The sequence below is a fragment of the Etheostoma spectabile genome, chromosome 1 (genome assembly GCF_008692095.1).
Source record: "Etheostoma spectabile isolate EspeVRDwgs_2016 chromosome 1, UIUC_Espe_1.0, whole genome shotgun sequence".
In the NCBI taxonomy this organism is placed as follows: domain Eukaryota; kingdom Metazoa; phylum Chordata; class Actinopteri; order Perciformes; family Percidae; genus Etheostoma; species Etheostoma spectabile.
The window spans coordinates 11,024,591-11,047,551 of NC_045733.1; the positions used below are offsets into that span (position 1 = coordinate 11,024,591).

Consider the following 22,961-nt stretch of genomic DNA (forward strand, 5'->3'; position numbering starts at 1 on the left):
CTTCCCCTTCAAACATAAATAACTTTCCAGGATGAAAGTAAGGGCATGTAGGAATGTTCCTCTCACTGATTTACTGCATTTTATAGCCGCCGAGGGAATTGAAGACATGGACCTCCAGTGATACCTGTGTTAAAGGAAATTCTAGTAGCGATTTGCCCCCTACAGAACTCAAAGTCTATACTTGCCTTTATACTACTTCTGCAGAAATAATCACTGTCACACAAAGAAGCACTTGGTCCAAACATACTGTACACTGAACATAATATATTCTCGTCTACAAGCAAAAAGGCCACCAGTCTTTGCGGTCATTAGGAATATTCTGGCTCTGAGTAGACTGACAGAACTTCAATCTGGACCTTGACATAGCATTTCTACTGTTTCCAACTCTTTTCTGAAATGTTATAATAAGACTTGGTTGTTTAATCAAATATGCCATCAACATCTCAGAGCTTGAATATGTGATGATGACTTGGATAAGCTTAGCTGTTGAAATATGGAGGATGGAAGATTTGTAGAAGAAAAGAAGCTTGCAATTTCCAACTCCAATTTCCCCTGTCACAAAAGGAACTGAAGAATAACTTAAGTCGAGTGTTCGAGCAGACTTCAGAGTCAACGAAAAGCTCTTCAACATCAAGAGCTTCCAAACACTAAATTCTCTTTGTGGACCTTTGGGCCGCTGCGGTGCACAGGTAACTATCCTGTTAGAGCCATAGCGTAATGGGCCAGGATTTGCCGAGAAAGTCTGCATCTACTGTGCTTAGTCTGTTTATCCTCATGTTAATTATGATGTGCAAGTCAAAATAATAGCATTCAGTTATTGTAACAAGAGGAACGGAAGTCACAGGTTGTGTGTCATTTAGGGAAAAGCACCAGCGATAAGCAACATGTCAGCAGCTCAGTGCTCAGGTGTCAGCTAAGCAATGTTCAGACTTGGCATCTTTTTTTAAACTGCCAGCGTCTGTTTTACATGATAATCCTACGGAGTAAACCGGGTTTTCAAAAAAGGTTCTGAGCACTTCGTTAAACGCCATCGCTGTTTCTTTCTGCAGCTCAGAGCATTATTTTTGACCTTGAAAAACGTGCATCATTTCTAAAAAAACACCCTACACCAATCGCTTTTTTGACAGCTGGCTAATGACACACAAAGTAGAGAGATCTGTCGTTTCCATAACAACAACGAAAAATGGAGAAGGTGCTGATAGATAGACTTGTCTACGTCTTACTTATAACTTATTCCCTGTTACATAATGTTCATATTCTTATTCAGTCAGTCAGTTTATAGGTTATTATGTTTATACTTTATAGTCATAGTCAATATTTCTATCATGATCTACTGCCTGTTCATCATTACACACAGTCTACAATAGTATCTCACCTTATCATGGTCATTGCATTTCTGGGAGTGATTTTTAATTTTATTTTTATTCTTATGTATGTGAGACATATGTGTATATGTGTTTGTTGTGTTATGGTTGTCTTCTTCCTGGATGCCTAAAATTTCCTTTGGGATGAATAAAGTATCTATCTATCTATCTATCTATCTATCTATCTATCTATCTATCTATCTATTCTATCTATCTATCTATCTATCTATCTATCTATCTATCTATCTATCTATCTATCTGTCTATCTATCTGTCATTCTATCTATCTATCTATCTATCTATCTATCTATCTATCTATCTATCTATCTATTGTTCTATTTATCTATCTATGTTCTATTTATCTATATATCTATCTGTCTGTCTGTCTATCTATCTATCTATCTATCTATCTATCTATCTATCGTTCTATCTATCTATCTATCTATCTATCTATCTATCTATCTATCTATCTATCTATCTATCGTTCTATCTATCTATCTATCTATCTATCTATCTATCAATCTATCTATTGTTCTATCTATCTATCTATCTATCTATCTATCTATCTATCTATCTATCTATCTATCTATCTATCTATCTATCTATCAATCTGACTATCTATCTATCTATCTATCTATCTATCTATCTATCTATCTATCTATCTATCTATCTATCTATCTAGTGTTAGTGTTGAGTGGGTGCTCCCTTTTAGGGAATGACAATTGGGAGAACTCGCTCTGATTTATCTAACGCTAGTAGCAGCACCGCTCCCTCTCTCTGTTCATCCTCTAGATCGCTCGACCACTTTGATTTATCTCACACCGCATAGTACTCTTAGATACTGTAGCAGTTGTTATAGCAACAAAAGACACTCTTGGCTGCTTTTTGGAACCGAAATGCTGCCAGCTATTTTTTTTTTCTACAAAAGCGCTTTAGTCAACTTTTTTTTGTCAAAGATGACACCAAGTGTGATAAGGGCCTAATCATTACATTAATTCCCTTGCGATGATCATTTTCTTTGCATTTGTCCTTGTCCCTTTGTCTCTTTCTCATGCAGCTGTCAAGCTTCATAGGCCGCTGTATCAGCACTTTGCTGGACAGCTTTGGTTGCTTGAGCATGTAATGGCTGTGTAAAATAAACAGTGAAAGCTGATGAGTCATGTAACTAACTGTTTTATTCGGATTATAGTGGATGCAGGTATTTGAAAGTGGAATAAGCTATGTTTTGAGATCCTAGAGCTCTTGATGCCCAATAGAGAGCCCCATTTCAAGATAACCTTTGTGGTTAGTATTTGTCTGACTTTATACACTCAGTTGCCAGGTAATAAGATGAACTTGTTGATGAAGGTAGGATTTATTGCAGAACCTGTTGCGTTAGACTGCATTAGTTTTAGCTTGTGGATCTACTACAGTGGTAACTGAGTGTATTTCCCCATAGAGCATAGTGAACAGTTTCGGACAGCACTTTAAACTCAAGAGGTGCTCAAATTGGAAAGAAAATGTTGATAGTATCATGTTTCAGGTTTTCAAAGGACAGACAAAAGAAACCGTCAAAGGGAAATTAAAAGCTAGTAAAGGAAAGGCGGACCTGTGGGAAAGAAGTGGCTGATCAAGAGAGAAGGAGCAGGCATATTAACTAATTTGTGAATTCAAGGGCATATTTTTTTAAAGGTACAGATTACAGTACAAATTTAAATTCCTTGTCTTCACCTAAAACTGCAAACCCCTAACTGTCTGTCATTCAAACACCTTGGGAATATTCTCCGTAGCATTGACCAAACAAGCCAAGCTGCCTTTGAGGAGGTCTAGCCCAGGGTCTTTCTTTCTATCTGCCTATCTGCACAACAAGGTTGCCATCCATCAACCTGTCTGCATCACCACACTGCTCTATGTGCTACATGCAAAGGATTTCAAGTTTTTCTACATACTGTAGCATGGATACAGGAAAGTGCTTGGAATTGCCAACTGCACAACTACATAACTATTGAGCCCTCGATTACACAGCAGCAGCTGCACTCACATGGGCATGTCATCAGACGCCTGCAGGACCCGCTGCCTTGTGAGATGCTGCATAGCTAAATTACAGCATGAGCATTGGTCAGCAGCATGGCCAAAGCAGCAGTTCAAAGCTCAGCTCAAGGCTTCACTAAAGATGTGAACCTGGTGGACGCTGCTGACCGTAACAACTGGCAGCAGAGCCAAAAGTAGAAAAAGAGGAAAAGTAGGTGAAAGCAAAAATGACACAGACGGAATGTACTCGAAGCCGCTCTCGCTGCAAGCCGAGCTCCTCAGATTGATCTGTACAGCCATCAAAGACGCTGATGTTAGAGACAAATTGTTCTGAAATTCACTGGACAGCCAAAACCAAGCAAGTTTGGGTGTTTATATGTGTGAGAGAGAGTGAGAGTGACAAGACTGGACTATTTTTAACCTTTAGTGGGTCTTTTTGTGAATCTTTCAACACTTACTGTACAAGTACCACAACTCAAGACAAAATGTTCTGTTACATGTAAGAATCCATATTTGTTAACATCGCTTGCTCAAAAAAAAACTAAATTTGTCTGCAAAATGTTATCATGAATTGCACCTTTTTTGTGAACAATGAGCAATTAAGTAGCTGGAGCTGGGGATTAATCATGTATGTGACAAAAAAAGAGAATACTTATTTGAAAAAAATCTTACCTCTTCAGCATAGGCGTCACAAAGTTTGTGTCCCGAAAGCAGTTTGTTTTTCAAGCTCTTGTTCTGAAAAAGAGAATAAAAAGAAACAAGTGATGCCATTGGTGTCTGCCCTATTTTCTGCACTTCATGTTCCTTTAACATTTTTGCTGCTTCATAAAAAGTACTATTTACTCAATATGCTTCTGTTGCTCCTTCAGGGCACTTGGCTGTTGAAGAGATCTGACAGCACCTCTCAATCTGAGACTAGACAAGCCAGGAGGGCCCAGTATGAGGATCTGAAAGTGCACTCAGGCTCTTGGGCAACTAAAAGGTCAGCATTGTAGCTCAGGGCCAAACCCCTACTGAACTTTAAAGGTGATCAGTAAAGCCATAAACTCATTTGACTAGCAGCCAGTGGAGAGAATCCAAAGTAGGGGTCATAGGGTCTTGATTTTTTGAAGAAGTTAAGATCCTCGCTGCATTTTTCTAAAGAATCTAGAGGCCTGAGAGGGATTTTTGACTTAGCAATACAGTGTGTGGCATTTACTTACATGAGATATGTTGAAATCAGAACTGTACACTCTCATCACCAGACAACATATATGGCAATAGTCTCAAGTCTGAAGAATACAATCTCTGAAAAATATTTCTGAATTATTTTTTTCTCTGTCCAATTTTCTAAATTTTTTTGAATCATGCTTTAACTAAAATACCTCTGGTGAAACGAGTAATTATAGCACAGACTGTAAAAGATAGCACAAAGGTTCGTGGCCACAGGCTTAGTGGGCCACAATACCAAGATCTCTCTCTCTCTTTCGCTCTCTCTCTCTCTCTCTCTCTCTCTCTCTCTCTCTCTCTCTCTCTCTCTCTCTCTCTCTCTCTCTGAGTTGAGTTTGAGTCAAATGCACGGCTATGCATTTAAAAAGATGTGTAAAGACACAAGGGAATGGGACCTGAGGATAATAAAAGCATTGGAAGAGAAGGGATTTCCCTTTTTAATTGACAATGATCTGTTGGTAAGACTGCCCTAAACCAACTTAATGCTTAACCCAAAGTACCCATTGACATCTCATGCAGAACCAATAAAACAGCACGATCAACCATGATGCAAGCTTCACTAACATCTAACAAAACTAAAATGGTACAGTCTCCAGCATTTGCAGTTAAGAGAAGGTCATTCAAGGCATATAGTCTCTACTGGCAAATTAGATTGACTGTCTCAGGAAATGTTATTATAGTGCAACAGTAAAAACAGTCTTATGCAGTGAATTGAACATATTGCACTATACAACACAATGTACATACCAATCCATCTCATATGATGTAAGGGCTTACATGTACATGCTTTTATTGGTTTGTACTGCAGCCAGTCTCAAGCTAGCATCATGTTTTAACAGCTATTTTAAATATGACTAATATGTCAAAGTTAACTTGTATCTGCAAAAAATAAAGGGAGGAGCTCCATGTTAACACTTCTCAATTGTTGCATCTTTGCTTTCACATGCTGTTTGATAATAAGACGTTCAAAGAGAATGGATTGTTCATCATTCTTACACAATGTGAGTGTTTACTGAAGGACTGGGGAATTATAGTAACATGGGATCACAGAGCCTTATAATAAGTTGAGGGAATATAAAATGATTATGAGGACTGAGGAGACCTAAAGGTGAAGGTGAGCCTATAACACTGGATATTGACAGGAAATGACTGCCACTGTTGCGTAACTAAACCTGTACCACTTCTGTTTCATCTAAAGAAACACATCCAACTAGATGCAAATTCTTCATAGCCTGCACTGGGGAATTAGTAATGCTTTTCATTGACTCAAAAACACATTTAAAATTCTTAATGAGTTTATCAATGAGCCAATTACCTGTCGAGGGTCTATTCTTCATACCCATTCGGCAGAACTCAAGTGAGAGCAATGAATAGTCACTTACTTGCTTTAATTCAAGGAAACCAACTCAATGACCAAAGGTGACAGAAAGCCCTTTCCTTATACAATACATGCAGTTTTTTATGCTGCAATAAAACAAGTGAACGCAACAGCAACTACTTTTCCACGCTTGTTTCACTTGTGAACAGATTACAGTGTATGAGCTTATAATGTGATCCAACAGACTTTGAAACAGCATGATGGCGGATGCCAGGAGGGGGGTCCTGAGCATCGCCAAGACTGTAGTGTTGTTGCAAAGGCAGCAATCTCCTAACTGCACAAAGCATGGACCAGAAAACTTGATCACAGCGTTTGCTATGTGGGAGGCTGCCCTGAGAAGATCCACATGGCTGCAAGCAGTTCATCGCTATGCAACAGTAAGACACAGTTGACATCACTAAATGATTGTGCAACACACAATGCAGTTCATTAATATGACAAATCTCAACTGAACCAAGTGAAATCAAAAATGGAGTATTATCAACACTGAGGAAGCTGTTTTTGGTATGATGATTATTATGGTCGTACCACAATTAGGAAAAATAATGATTTCAAATGAATGTGAATGTGTGAACTGTGAATAAACTAAAACTTGAAACGGTAGAATCAATGACCACAATACAGAGTTAAGAATATGATTTGATTTAATTTAGGAAATGTGAGGATGTTTTAAAACTGAAGGGGTTTCACTGTTTCCATTAGTCAAAACTAAAAGGAAATCTAACAACGCAGATTGGGAATACTCATAAAGGCTGAGTGCTTCCTACACTTTTGTATGTTTTTTAACAGATTCTTTTTTTATAATCACACCACATTTTAGATGTTGTTAGCAGGTCTGCTTGTCTGTCTGCCCGTCAGAATCAGCCCCAGTCAATGCTTTTGTTTTTGGCTCCAGTGCAGGTGAGGTAAGTTTGTTTTCACCTTGAGTAGCAGGTAATTTGGAAAATACAATATCGTCGTGAGCAATTATGACTTATAGATGACAAATTAATTTAATTTAGGTGGATATAACACATTTGGCTATTTCAGTATGTTGCTGTGCTCTGATGATGGATTTGCTGCTCCATGTTGGAGACAGCTCAATGGTGACATGTTGGCTGTGCACCACAAGGACGATGTGGATACAAGGAGAAGGGGGAGTGTGCTTCCACCAGCTGGCCCTTCACATCTACTTATACATTATGTGGCCACATCCACAATTCTCACTATGTCATGGCTCTGATTGCATTGCAAATCATTGACAACACAGCTGCATCTGTATATAGTTATATTGATCAATCTTATTTTATTTGCCATGCTAACGGAATTGGTCCAGTTGAAAATATTTCAATGACTATGTTGACTATTGGATGTATTAACATGACATTTTCCAAACATTTAGGGTCCCCAGAGGATCAATACTATCTACTTTGGTGATCCCCTGGGTTTTACAGCACCCCCTCAGGTTACAGTACTATAATTTGGATTTCAGGAAAAAGCTACATTAAGTTGAACAAGTGGTCGTTTCTCAAATTTTGACCCCTGTCTTTTCCTTTGCAATTCAATTCTCACTCCCACCACACACACCCCACACACACACACACACACACACACACAACCACACACACACACACACACACACACACACACACACACACAGACACACACACACCTGTGCAATGTGTACTCCAAAACATTCACACATAGATGTAATGAGCTGGGATAGTTGTTTCGTGATTCAGAGAGGCATAACTGTCCGAGAAATCAATTTCTCACAGTTGCACCTCCTCTCGCCCCTGCTGAAAGACCACAATGAGGACATGTAGAACTGGCAGCTGTCATAAAATATGACGTAGTGTAGCCCCGGGAGATACTTAGAGGGAAAATGAGATCCTCTGGAGCTTATATGCCACAGTGCATTATGCAAAGGGTGATACACTGAGCCACATATGTCCTAACGTGTTATTCCTGCAGCGTTGTCATTCTGTGGCCCTGGAAATAAAGGAACATTTTCCATTTAGAAAAATGCAACAGCACACACGTTTTACAAAATCTTTCTCTCAGTATGCCACGGGGCCTTTATCACTGATCCATGACTCTGATCACTGATCCAGGAGTACCATTTTGACTACAAATCACACAAACGAATGATAGAGCACTGGCATCATTTGGTTATGTGATGATTTTCAGTGCACAATCACATTATGTTCCGTTTCGCATGAAGTAAAATGATATTAAATAAGATATAGTCAACTAAATATATATTGTCACACACAGCAATGACTAACCATCTATGGCCTATACTGTCAGAGCTCCTAAACTCTAGAATGCACCTACTGTAGGGATTCAATCATCTACCTCCTTTTGTTTTTTGCAAACAAGCTTTTTATAATTATTATTTATTAATTATTTTTCATAATTATCCCATAGTTGTGTCCATAGTATATGTGTGATGAAGCATGTGTACAGAGCATGCTCGCATGGGTATGTGTAATATGCATTTGTCTGTATGCATAAAATGTATAGACATTCATGTTTACAAATTTCTTTCTTTTGACTAGTATTACTATCTGTATTCTGTTATTGACATACGCTGCTGTTTTAACAATTATTTTTATTATTGCCTCATTCAACTGTAAAACACTTGGTAACAGCTGTTTTGAAAAGTGCTACTGTACATAAATATATTATTATTGTCATTATTATTATCTAGGGGACTTCAGCACTCAAACAAATTCTATCTGACTCAATTCAGCAGTTATTGTCACACATTACAAAGTGCTGCATGTGTGGATATTTACTGTCCGCAGGTCAACCTTCACACTCGACACACACATCAGTGTTGGATCCTTTTAGGCCTGAGGTGTGAGATGGCAATAACAAACTCTTCAGGTAACACATTTTCTTAATTTCATTTCGATCGAGTTTTTCCCACATTAACACCATGAAGTGTGAATGTAGTAATGTGCAAATAAAGCTGCCTTATTGCATATTTCATGTCTTAAACAAATTCTATCCCTTCTGTGACTACAACGTATGAATAAATCATCAAAGTGCAATGCAGGTTGCCGAGTTGACTTTTATTTTCAATGAGAAGAGGCACATCAGCCACACCGCCTGACACCACTCAGGGGTGGTACAAGCGAGAGTCAGTTGTCAGAACATTTTCAGCCTAAAACATCAATAAGCTTCATTGTTATGACAAAGAAAACAAAATGGCAAGACGTTTCTGTTCTATTACTGATTTAATAGCTTAGGCATCTCATTTGTGAGAATATGACATTATTATTAAAGCGCCCATATTGTGCTCATTTCCAGGTTCATAATCGTATTTTGAGGTTGTACCAGAATAGGTCTATAATAGGGTGACCAGACGTCCCCGGTTTCCGGGGACAGTCCCTCGATTTTGGCTACCTGTCCCCGGCTGGATCTGTCCCCGGAAATGTCCCCGGTTTTCACTGTGACTGAAAAACCCAAAATTGGAATGAAAGAAAGAAAAAACTGACAAAACGTAGCCGATAATCGCACACCCAACACACGAAACCTCCAGGCGCCAGAGCCCGCTCTGCTAAAGTTTAGAAGCCTGTGTTACGATGCTAAAATCACGATTTTTATGGAGTCGTTGCTTAGCGAACGCAATTTCACGGACTTTTATATTTAAAAGGTCTTAACTTAAAAAAGTCGACCTCCTTAGAAATCCTTCCTAAGTTGTCGACTTAGAATAAATTGAGTCTGTTAGCAGCTAAACAAGCCTTTATGAACGAATACAAGCTGCAATTACCATTAACTGTCCATGCAGTGTTCGTTTAAATTTCGCACATGTAGGAAATATGTCCCGAGTTATTGTATCTGATTCTCATGAATTTGCAAAACAGCACTTGAGCAGTACAGCAAAAGCTGTCACTATTCAGTAACTTCACATTATGAAATGACTTTATCTTGAATATTAACTTTCTATCTTGAAATATTAGTAGACTTTTTTATTTTGAAATATTAAGACTTTTATCTTGAATATAGACTTTATTGAAATATAGGACTTTTTATCTGGTATAAGGTGTTTTTATCTTGAAATATTAGGACTTTCTATCTTGAGGTGTAGTGGAGTGGAGTAGGAAGTAGCAGCAGGGGTGGGTCTAGGATCATACCTTGGGGGGGGGGGCTCAGCCCCTAATAAGAACAGCTCTAGGTCTAGTGTCCCCGTTTTAAGTTTAACAAAAATATAAACATTACTTGTTTTGGAGGTAAATACGCTTCTGAGCTGAAAATGTCCCCGGATTTTGTCTGAGAAATCTGGTCACCTTAGTCTATAAGGTTTCATTTTAAAAAAAAAAACATAATTTTTGTTGTACCGCACATTGCTGCAGTTCCTGTTTTCACCCTGTGTGTTTAGGTCTCTATTTTAGCTCCAGGGTGAGACATCTCACTTCTATACTATCTTTGTTGGGAGTCACACATCTTCAGTAGCTAGGTAAGACAACATCAGCTAGATAACTCTTTCTCCAGCTTTGGTCAGTCCAAGGCAGGATTAGCTGGGAGACTTCTTCTAGACGGGGGCACTCTTGTAGAATACCTGCAGAACAGGGACATGGAAGTAGTTCTTTTGGAGATTATGGTGAACTAGTGTGTGTTGTAGTAGTGTTTTGCAATTGAGAATGAGCTAGCATGTTAGCACTGGCATGCTTGGGTTAGCCACCTCGTTTCTAGTGGCGTAGAAAGCCGCCCAGATGTTGAACAACTCACCAGGAAACTGAAGGCAGAGGACATTCAGAAACCTGTATCTCACATAAAACTGTATTGGCAGTTTTTTTTCCAAGTTGCTATGCATGTGGAAGCACCAGAGGCACAAAATAACACCCCAAATTCCAGAAAATGTGATTTTTTTCACAAGGCCCTGAATAGTCCGCATAGAGACAGTAATCAATCAATCATCAACATTTATTTATATAGCACTTTACAGCACCAGCAGGTGTCCAAAGTGCTTTACATCATCAAGAAAACAAACACAACATTCACGTGAGACACAAACAAACAAAACAAACAACAGACAAGCATAAAAAAAAAAAAAAAAAAAAAAAAAAAAAAAAAAAAAAAACAGACAGATTAAGTAACCTATAATCATCAGAAGAAGAATTGTTACACCACTACTGTGTATTAAAAGCATTCTAATAATAAGTTTTAAGTTTTGATTTAAAATGAACAACATCCGTTACAGTGCGAATGTCTGCGGGAGCTTGTTCCAGAGTTTTGGGCCAGCAACAGCGAAAGCCCGATCGCCCCACTGCTTGTACCTCGACCTCGGGACTTCTAGAGTCCGCAGATTGGAAGACCGCAACAACCGATTTTGCCCACCCAAATTAAAGCTCGGACAAATACTTTGGGGCAAGGCCATTTAGGGCTTTAAAAACAAACAATGCAATTTTAAAATCAATTCTAAAACGCACACGAGCCAGTGTAGAGTAAAAAGAACGGGAGTGATGTGTGCACTCCGAAAGTATTTGTGAGAAGCGAGCAGCGGCATTTTGCACAAGCTGCAGACGTGCGATGGTTTTTGATTGAGGCCACCATAAAGAGCGTTGCAATAATCGAGACGTGAACTAATAAAGGCATGAATAGCCTTTTCCAAATCGTGCCTGTTAAGAAAGGCTTTACTTTAGCCAGGAGACGAAGTTGGAAAAAGCTTGTTTTGACACATTGCTTATCTGTTTGTCAAATTTCATGCTACAATCAAATGTCACACCCAGATTTTTTACAGTTTGCTTGGCGCATGAAGTCAGAGCTCCCAGACTTAAAGTTTGATTGTTTGACATGTATTTAGTACTGAAGATAATACATTCGGTCTTGTCCTCATTCAGGGTCAGGAAATTGCGAGATAGCCACAACTTGATATCATTAATGCCATTTAGGAGGCAGTTTAGTGCAACACTGTCATTGGGTTGTATAGGCGATAAATTTGCAGGTCATCTGCATAACAATGAATGACAGGTTGTGCTTTTCAATTATAGCTCCTAATGGCAACATATATAAGAGAACAAGATAGGGCCAAGATTGAACCCTGGGGCACCCCACCAATAAAGAGAGCAGATGAGGAGGAGAAATCACCCATTGTGACAGAGAAAGTCCACTTGTCAAATAGAGCTAAACCATTTAAGTGCAGTTCCTTGAATGCCTACAAAATGCTCAGGCGTGCAAGAAGGACTACATGGTCCACCGTATCAAAAGCTGCGGTCAAGTCCAACATCACTAGCACAGTAGGATCCCCAGCATCTACAGACAAAGCTATGTCACTGTGAACTCTTAGAAGCGCCGACTCAGTGCTATGGCGCGTTTTAAAACCAGACTGAAATTTTTCTAACACTGAGTTCTGTTGTAAAAAGACCTGTAACTGATTAAAAACAATTTTTTCCAACACCTTCGAAAGAAAGGGCAGATGTGAGACTGGTCTAAAATTGGACAACACATTGGGATCAAGATTAGGCTTTTTAAGTAGTGGCCTAACCAAAGCATGTTTAAAAGCTTCTGGGACAGAACCAGAACTTAGACAACAGTTAAAAAAGGTAAGTAGACTTGACCCAATGGGGGTAAAAACCTCCTTCACCATCCTGGCAGGAATGATGTCTAAAGCACAATTGGTAGGTTTCAAGTGTTGTACAACCTCAGTGAGCAGCGACAGAGAAACAGGCTTAAATTCCTCAAACACAGCAGAATGCACAGGAACAACAGGTACAGACACATTAAAATCAACACTGGCGTTTTGCCTGACTGAAGCTACTTTATCAATAAAGTAACAGAGAAACTTCTCACACATACTGGTCGAAACCTCTGTCAAAGAAGAGGTGCATGGATTTACAACAGAGTTTATAGTGTTGAATAACACCCTAGGATTATGGCTGCTGTTAGTTATGACAGATGAGAGATAGTTCATCTTTGCCACCTTTACAGCTTTCTGATACTCTGCAAGACTATCCCTTAACAAGCCCAGAGAAACTTTTAACTTGTCCTTCTTCCACCTCCGTTCAGCTTGTCTGCAGCGTTGCCTAAGGGCCCTCGTGTTGTCGTCTAGCCAGGGGTCCGCTTTAGGTTTGATAGATTTAAAGCGATGAGGGGCAATATAGTCCAGGATTTCCACACTTGTAGAATAGAAAGCTGAGAGAATGCTGTCTGGGGAAGATGGTAAAACCAGACCATTAGTAGCATAAAACTGAGAGCCAAAGAATTTTGAAGCAAACTCTGCAGCTGAGGAGGGAGTGATACAGCGACGCCTGGAGACTGAGGATACAGGTTTACTAGGCGGTGGAGGAACGCAAATGGCTTCATTGTTGGCAAATACAAATACGAACAGTAGATAAACAGCAGAACAGTAGTAATTTATTAAATGAGAGGTGGGCTGTCCATGACCAAAGTAGCAATAGTAATTACTTAATTTAAGTTAAACATTTTCTAAATGATATCTTCTGTTAAGCTATTTGCAGATGAATTAGAAGGTTAGGGTTAAACAAAGGGTTTAGTTCATGTGAGAGACCAAAACAATTTATGAATCATTGTGAAACCAGAGATGTACTCTTCAATTTTTAGTAATCATTGATTAGAAAAAGGCTAATTCATTCTGCATTGGAAGACTAAAAGTAAATAAAAATAAATTGGTTAAAATAAAATATGAAAAATGAATAAATATGGTAATAATACCCTTATAATTTAAGACCTGAATTAAATAGTCAATCAGCTACTTAAGACAAAACAGCCCTAAATAAAAGTGGATAGTGGTTAAACTGATAAAACTTGAGACTATGTTATGAAAACGCACTATTCTTCTAAAAATAAGAATAGTGTTTCTGACGCCATAGAGTCCCACTTAGCTGATGAGTCTGGAACATATGAGACTGAGCAGGTGTCTGATCTCCCCCAGGTCTGCAGGGCTGCCAGCAGTGGGCGGTGTGAGTGTCTCAGCGTAGCTCCTCTGGCCCGGGTGCTCAGCGTGGTGGTGGTGGTGTTGGGCTAGGCCAGCAGGGTGGGGTCCAGGGTGAAGACTGGGGAATGAGGGCGCGGTGGATCTCTGCCGGGCTGGTGCTGCTCTGGTCCTGGAGTGGCTGCCTTTTGTATAAGAAGGTGGATGGTGGGGGCTGGCAGGGTGTGGGCTTGGTCTGTGAGGTGGTGGAGGGGGATTGGGCCTGGCTCTGTGCGGTGGTGACAGCTGCAGGCCGACTGGTTGGAAGCTGCTCCATCTGTTGGTTCTGTCTATCTTTTAATGTCTTCGCAAAGGTGCTGACGGTATCTTTGCGGAGGTGGACATTATCTTTTCTATTAGCAGCGTTTGGGTATTTGCTTGTGTTTTGTCTATTTGTGTGTTTCATAAGGTTGGAGTGTGTTTGCCCCTGTCAGCCACTGTAGTCAAACTTAGAGTGTAGAGTAACACAATCATAAATGAATGTCTATAATTCAACTGAAAGACAGGTGTTGCGGCTCAGAGTTTTCATTTCAGCTCAGTGTGAGTCTTTGGAGTCTGCTGTCTTTTCTCTCTTCTTCTTCTGTGTTCAGCTGAGCACAGGGTTTCACACACACACACACACACACACACACACACACACACACACACACACACACACACGCGCACACACATACACACACACACGCGCACAAACACGCACACACACACACACACACACACACACACACACACACAGCTAACCTGTTGCACTTGCTATCAATATTAGCTATTTTAACAACGTGTATGCAGGCTGAACTTACATTTACATAAATCTAGATAATCCAACATTGCTTGGGTACTGAGCCATGAGACAGTTTCCAAAGATTTAAAAAAAATCTGAAAACGTTTGCTGCTCAACTTCTACTTTTATAGTTTTGACAAAATTTATGTTAAACGGGCTTCTGGGGAAAAAAAGTTCTGTTAGTCAAGCAGAATGGAATTAAGAATGGGACAGAAACTTGGCTTGTCGTTTAATGTCAGCTCAGCTATAAAACAAACCTAAAACTTAATGATGAATAATTAACATTAAATAATTCTCAGGAGACCTTCTTTTCCCCACTTTTCCATTGTCCCCCTGACCATTAAAGATATGTATTCATGAATAGCAGCTATAGCAGTTTAACTGCTTCTTCAATTGATTTTTTTCCGTGGATCTTGCTCTCCCCTATCAGTTAAAAATGTATTTATGTAGTAAAATAAAAACACATTCTTGGTTCTATACATTTGACAGCCTCTGTCAAATGTTATTAGGCTAGATTCCACACATTACAGTCTGTGCCCATGCAGTCTGACAGTTTGTCTGCTTTCTCAAAAAAAAGAAAAGAAAAGAAACTCACAATGCAAGAAAGCTGGGGCTTAGCATCTGCACTTATGTAGCTATGTAACCCTGGCACTAGCCAAGCAAATGTGTACTGTGGAAAAGCTTTTAAAAATGACATCTTACAGAGTATTTGGCAGCTTGAGCTTAACGTATCCAGGCGGTTTTTAAGGACTCTTGAGGACAAAGAGGGGTGTAGGAGCCATTTGTATCCACCGTTTTAGTTTGGTTAATTTAGTTATTTATTTTACCCACACCTGGGTGTGGCACGTCACTGGGAATTAGGTATGTACAGGTGTGCTAATCTGTGAGGGAAAGGTGTGGATGGCGGGGAACACACGGTTCTTACCATAGCCGTGAGCATACCACAGTTCTTTATTAATCAGCACGCGGTGAAGTACTATTTTAGGTAAATACTCCTTTTCTACTTTTATAATAAACGGGAACACCACCCAAAGAGAACTAATGCCTGGACCTAAGATCTTTTGCTACGCGTTGAGAACACCGTGCCAGCCATACCGAGGCTTATAGGATAGCCTCAACGGAGGGATTATGCATTAGGAAAGTGAAAAGATTGCTTTCTTGTCACTGTTTCATTGTTCTGGCACATAATAATATGCATGTGGTAAGCATGCACTGTGTATTAGAAACACTGCGGTCTTGTGGTTGTAAGATTTCAGCCTTCTCAAATTATCTTTGAGAATGACATCCCCTTATGTTCTTATCTGATGAATCCAACAAGGGTGTTAAAGGTGCTCTAAGCAATGTCACGTGTGTTTTAGGTGTGTTTTATTTGTTGTCACATACAGCAAACATCTCCTCACTATCTGCTAGCTGTCTGTCCCCAGAACACACTGTAAAAACATCTCCTCACTATCTGCTAGCTGCCTGTCCCCTGAACACACTGTAACAAACATCTCCTCACTATCTGCTAGCTGCCTGTCCCCAGAACACACTGTAAAAAACATCTCCTCACTATCTGCTAGCTGCCTGTCCCCAGAACACACTGTTTTTCCTTGCCACTGTGGCACTGTTGCTTGCTATGGAGGGAACTACTGGAACTGTTGGGTCGTTGTAAATTCTGACGTATGGTCTGGACCTACTCTATCTGTAAAGCGTCTTGAGATAACTCTTGAATTGAATTGAATTGAATTAAAAAACGGCGGTCTCTGTTGACAGCCCAGGATCTACAAACGTCAACAAAAACAAACTGCTCCCACCTGAACCACGAAGGATACACAAACAGTGTTCCAGCGTTCCAGCCAATAACTGACAAGAAGGATTTGTTTGGGGGGGGGGGGTTAGTGCACGGAAGCACAGGAGGGAGGGGGAGGGGACGGGAATTAAGCTAATTAAGCTAAGCTAATTAAGACTATCAGCTTCACAAAACACTCTCTCTGTATTTCTCAGTATGTGTATGTGTTTAGGAGATTGTGTCGTCCGGCAACTATTGAGCGCAGAAACTTGAGTGAAGATAATGACCTCTTCTGCAGAGTCCATCATGTGGATCATGTTTTTAATCATGTTTTTGTGTCCTTCTTGGCTACTAGCAACTGCGTGAAGAAGGGGTGCTCGATCACGGAAGGCTTGTATAATGTGGACAGTTTTGTTGTCATTACTTAGAATTCCTCATGGGGGAGACAGAAACTACACACTATAGCTTTAAGGGGAAATCCAGAAGTGAAAGAAATGAGCCAAACATCTGTCAAATTGTTTGTTTTTTGCAGAAGACATTATTGCCCTCTGAAATCACAAACTTGAATTACAGTTGATTATAAATTTGTGTTTAAATTAGTAAAATGTAACTAATTTTTTACTCATTCACAAACTCATTAACATTTCGTAGGTTGCATATTCTCCTAAAGGAGGAGGTTTTGTCATTGCCAGACCAGGTCCATACACACCAACCTGCACCACCCATTGGAAAGAAAATGTAAAAGCAGCAGTAATGTGTCAATGTCGCCTACGACAGGCAAATAAGGTAACTGCTTCTGCAATCTGAATACTTCTACTTCCATCTGCAGGCAAAGTGTACTACAGCTGCATCTTTTTTTAAATAGCTACTCTTGTGTGTGTGTGCTTTTTGGAGCTGTTGAATTTTTACCCTTGTGCTACCTATTTGACCAAAACAAATATACTCCCTTAAAAATAAGGGACAGGTAGCTTAACCATACATAAAAGATTAAAGTCCCTAATTGTGCTTGTGCTTCTCAGAAATAATTTTAACTTTTAAGGATCAGATTAGGTTGACATGCAATGTATAAAGGACTTTAAAATATGAAGTTTGTGGGTTTGTCCCAAACAGAACAATTACTTTATATATTACTTTATATGTAATGTTGTCTGTTTTTAGGCCATTATACTGTATTTATTTGTCATCTGCTGTTATTGGGAACTTTACATTTTACATGCATAATATTCCAGCTCATACATTGTTAAAAATTAAAGGACTCAAAAAACGCCTACCTGACTCAACTCAGCAGTTATTTTCACACATGAAGTGCTGCGAGTGTGGATATTTACTGTCCATAGGTCAACCTTCACACTCGACACACACATCAGAGTTGGAACCTTATAGGCCTAGTGTGAGATGGCAGAAGCAAACTATTTAGGTAACACATTTTTTAAATTTTATTTTGATCAAGTTTTTGAATAAAACTTCCCAGACACTATATCTAATTTGTGCCTTGACCAAATATACCGATAACATGCTACTTTCACATGAATGCATCAGTAATAATGGTATATGTAAAATAATGGCATATTATCTTACAGTACTTTCAATACTTACATTTTGCCAATATGAACATAATGTGGTTTTACTCAAGTGGAGGACCTCTGTAACATTTTGTATCTTTACTGTATCTTTTATCTGTATAATTCCTTCACTACTGGCGCGGGGTGAACATATCAGTCTTGCACCACTGTATTATTATCATGTATTAGATTTTGCTTTTAAGAAAACATTGTCCATTTCCTTATTTGGTCATATACATCTGTGCAGTGCTTCTTTCCAGGTATTCCTCATTGAATGGCTGGTGAGTTGTGAAAGATGCTTGACAAGGCTGGAGGCTAATCGTTGAAAAGATTAGATGCACTCTATTGATCCTCGCAGGGAAATTGAGATGGACTGGCATTTCAAAGAATAGTTGAAATATTAGAATAGTCTAAATTCCTATCAGCATTATAATAAAGCTGTAGCCCACCTCTGCAGTTACCCACCCACCTGAACACTAATCCTTTCTGGTCATTTCATTCATTGTCATTCCTACAGTGGTATTTGTTCAAGCTGAATCCAAACTGGCAGACCCATCTGATGATTCAGATAGAAATGATGTCAGTGTAGTCTCTAATGCTGAGAGGGAATTATCTGAGAGATTAATTAAAGCACTACAACTGTAAAATATGAAGAATGTCTAGACAAACTGACTTCAAATTGAATAAATCAAACCTTGATATACACAGTGAGTTCAAAGCATTGCTATCCTCTCTCTGAATTGTAATAGTGGAACAACATGGAGTTCCTTTTACTGTGACATTTCCTCTACAGCTCTAAGGGCTGCTGCACACTGCCTGTGTGGTGTGAGCGTGTCAGCTGTGTGGCGTGTTCGTTTTTATTTTGGCTTCCATGTTAACAGGTTAGAGCTTGCACAGTTCCTGAGTTGCACGCAAGTCTCGCGCCAAAAACGCATGCATGCTAGAAATAGGACCGACACCTAAGTTTCACGCGACAAGCAAGCGTGTTGGAAAGGGTTCTAGGAAAAATGGAATAGAAAAACATGTCATTTTGAATACACTAAACAATAACATGGACTTTATTATCTCAGGAAATGAAATTGAAATATAAAAAGATATACTGTATATCGAAATGTGTGCAAACAAATGTACAAACACCAAAATACTGACAAAATAAAGCGTCAGACATGTTTCTGGTGTGCAAAGACATAGACATCGCCACGCAACTGACACACAACAGAAACGTCACGCTCATGCCAGCAGGCTGTGTGTTGGAGCCCTAACCTCTAATTTCCACCAGGCACATCTGCGCTGCGTTCCAGATAAGCCGAGCCCCCCGTGAGCAATCGCTGCCTTCAAGTCAATGTTTGGTATTCCACCAGCCGCCAACGCCACGTCCCAGGAGCGTGCATGAAGCGTCTCTCCGCTCCGCTAAAGATATGCGCCAGGTGTATTGTGACGTGAGCCGCAGGGCACTCGGATAGCCAGGCAGAAAGTGAAACAGCTTAGTCTATCCAGTCAATTCCCCAAAAGACACCCCCTAATATCGTTTATGTCTCCTCTACAACACCAAGGGCAACAAGAGATTCATCTTGGAGGTTGAAAAAAAAATACAACATTACAGATCTTTTTTTTTTAAAGACATGGAGTTGAATTCCAGAAGAGTTTGGAGTGGAAGGGAGATACTAGCTTAATAAACATGTGATTGTTCTGTAAAGTACTTTTAGAGAGAGTATGCTCGGGCGATCGGGCAGCAACATGCTCCGCTTCTGAGACGTTCCCCGTGTGGTATGGCGTTTGGAGGACGGAACATAACTAGAACGCAGCACAGACATGCCCAGAAGCTTTTACTGTGCACTCCAGAAATTATGAGTATTTCATCTCAATCAGTCTCAATTACTAAATATTGCATTTCTCTCATTAAGGTTTCAGAGTTGCAATAAAGACAATTTAACAAAAAAAACAATAATGTTTTGAGTTTAAGTAAAACTGTAGCCTGCTCAAGTAATAGAGCAGGTTCCACATAAATCACATGGTTAAATTGTAGTAGAGGAAGACACTGAACCTTAAACCGCTCTCACGTGTAGGTAAAAAAAGCTAGGTAATGAAAGATTAATGACTGGCACAAACTTTGGTCTCCATGGTCAAAGCTGAACATTCAGTTCACCACACTTCCTATATTGGCAACACTGGCAATGATGAATTTTGTATACTGAATAGTGCAATATAAGGATATGCTGGATACCAAAACTTCATAATGGCAATTTGGTATTTGGAGCTTGTATGGTTGTTAAGCTGTGTTTGTAGGCAGCTCCTTAATATCATCACAGTTTGAGCTGTTAAGCATGATAGGTACTTATATTTGTATTTTTTGTGCTTCAGCTGTGTTGCAAGCAAACTAAGTAAACAATATGCAAGAGCAATTTTCAGTGAGCAAAATAAGAAAAAGAAACTACTGCAACAGAATGCAACTAACTTATAGGGATATTTGAAGGCCTACCACCTAATTGGAGAAGTTGTACATATAAAAAGTACATTTTATAATCATTACAAATACTTCAGAAACTTTAGAAAGCAAAGAATATTATTGCATTGATAACCTCTGTCTTCAGTGATAGTTTTAAGGTAATTTTGCGGGTACATTTTTACTTCACACATTACAGACATGGTAGATTTTCACACAGATTAGATACATCTATACATCTTGTTAGAGACAAGCATATATTAATCTGGTCAGATGGGGGCTTCAGCCTGATTATACTCGAAAGTGCAAACAAAACACTGAGATAATTATCTAATCAAGTTGTATCAATTAAAAAGTTCTGAAATGTCATATTAAACTCAAAGAGTTTCTGTAAATAGAATTTTTATCTTTTCAGCAATTGTATGCTTGACTACTTGAATTACTAGTAAGTAGCAGTGAGTAAGCATTTGTTTTCCCAGTAAGTTTCCGTGTTACATCCACACCTTTTACACGGTTTCTCAATTTGGTAAAGAACATTCCTTCATGTCGGTTAGAACAGGTGGACAAAGTCACACAATCTGCATGCTTGAAAACCTGTTCCATGTTTTGTATTTCAGATTTTTTTTTGTAGCTTTTAAATCTATCTTCTTCTTTAATGGCGGTCCATGCTCTCATTCCCAGGCACTCCACTAAAGTTTCCATAGTAAAGAAGAAGAGTTTGTCAAAAGCAAAACATTGTTTTAATTGATACATTGATTTATTTGGTATTAGTGATATCAGATGTATTGCTTTGTCAGTCAAATAGCAATGAGGTACATTGTTATAGAATTAAAAATGAAAGAAGGATATTATGGTTTTCCTTTTCTAAAATAAGGCACTGTTTTACTGGTCTGAAAATATTTTCGGATGTCCTGACACTTTCTCAGGGTGTCATGACATTTTGAAATTGAACGTCCTATGTAGCCACAGAGTTTGTTATGAATGCCTCTGGCTCCAATAAAGTAGGAAAAAAACATTGAATGTATTTTTGTGAACATGTCAAAGAAATATTGGCAGTCACTGCCTTCATCAGGGTTGAAGTACTTGGATGTATTTCTGGAAAAAATTGAAATCCACTTGATAGTGTCACAGCTGAATTCCACAGAAAACTGGTCACTTGTCTGAAAGCAGAGGGCCAGAAATCAATATCCATGGCAGACTGAGGAATAAAGAAACGCTGCTAAGTGACAGCATGTCACCATGCCTCTGCATGCATGTGGCCTGTCTTTACTTCTCTCAGACAAGTTTCTATGATTTGAGTTCAGTGTCAGTGGCCACAAAGCCACAGAGGCAAAACTTTTAAGTGCAAAAGAACGTGGAGAGTGACACAAATTTAATCCTGTTTCTAAAAGAAATTCTAAGACTTATGCATGATGTAGAAGCTGACAGCAGGTGGCTGAGTTACCCAGACAGACATCCCACACACTGCAAATGAGGAAGTGTGATTTTTCACTTCAAGTTGACGCAAAGCTCAGAGAGAAGAGTCTTCTTGATGGCGGGGGTAACTTTGTGGCTGATTGTTACTTTTCTTCCACTGTGGAGTTGAGGGTCGATATGATTCAGAGTCTTCTGATGGCTTGTCAAATGCAACAATATATATAACGTGGGATAATCAAAGCAGCGTAGGGCAGCATTGTACATCAGTCCTAGTTCCTACTGTGTAAATAAATACATCAGACTAATTTGAGCAGGCTGGATTGGTGATTTGCAGGTCCATATATGTCAAGCCGTGAGGGCAAAACTTGACGTCTAGGTTGCACGTAGTTATGGCATGCAGCATCCAAATATAGTCATTTAAATGCTTTTGAATAAATCGTTTTATGTTCCGTAGACGTTTTAAAGATTATGCTTTTTGACCCAGTTTTAACTCTGACTAGCTGTCTATAATCACCAAATCAAGACATGTTTCGAACTTTGATAAGCGTATAAGTACAGCTGCATTTACGTGTAGTTACTGCAGTTTTAATATAAATTGTACAGCTGTAGAAAAAGGGACAAACACTAACTTCCATCTATTCTGTAACTGTAGGCGTCAGGATATTTTAGGCTAGTATTTAGGATCGTATTTATAAACTGCCAGAAACGGAAAAAGGAGTTTGTTTCCACTCTGATTATCACAGAATAAGTTACACGGAAAATAAATCGTAAACAATAGATAACCTGACTGTGACCGCAGTGTTTTTGTGTTTATGAAGGAGCATTCTGGAATAGGGAGTGCTGCTAAATGTGGAGATATTTTGGACGTACCAATTCATTAGGAATGGAGCATCCCTCAGCTGGGCAGTAAGACAATAGATTAGAGACTTGTTTCTGTGATTTCTAATATTGTTAGTAAATGGTTTATGGTTTCAAACTAATTGGACAATCCCAGGCTGTGAGAATAATATATGGAAATCGTAAAAGTGAGACATATTACCTGTAAATAAAAGAAGATGCTGCATTGGCTATTTCACGGTAACTGCAATTTGTCTTTTTGCATATTAC

The 22,961-nt window shown here is 39.2% G+C and overlaps 1 protein-coding gene across 1 annotated transcript in view; it reads right to left on the bottom strand.

Moving 5' to 3' along the window:
• luzp2 (leucine zipper protein 2) overlaps positions 1 to 22,961 on the bottom strand; it is a 183,525-nt gene that overhangs the window by 44,206 nt on the left and 116,358 nt on the right. The window contains exon 6 of the mRNA XM_032515646.1: positions 4,046 to 4,108. Coding sequence (XP_032371537.1) covers positions 4,046 to 4,108 — 63 coding nt within the window. The remainder of the gene's footprint in view (positions 1 to 4,045; positions 4,109 to 22,961) is intronic.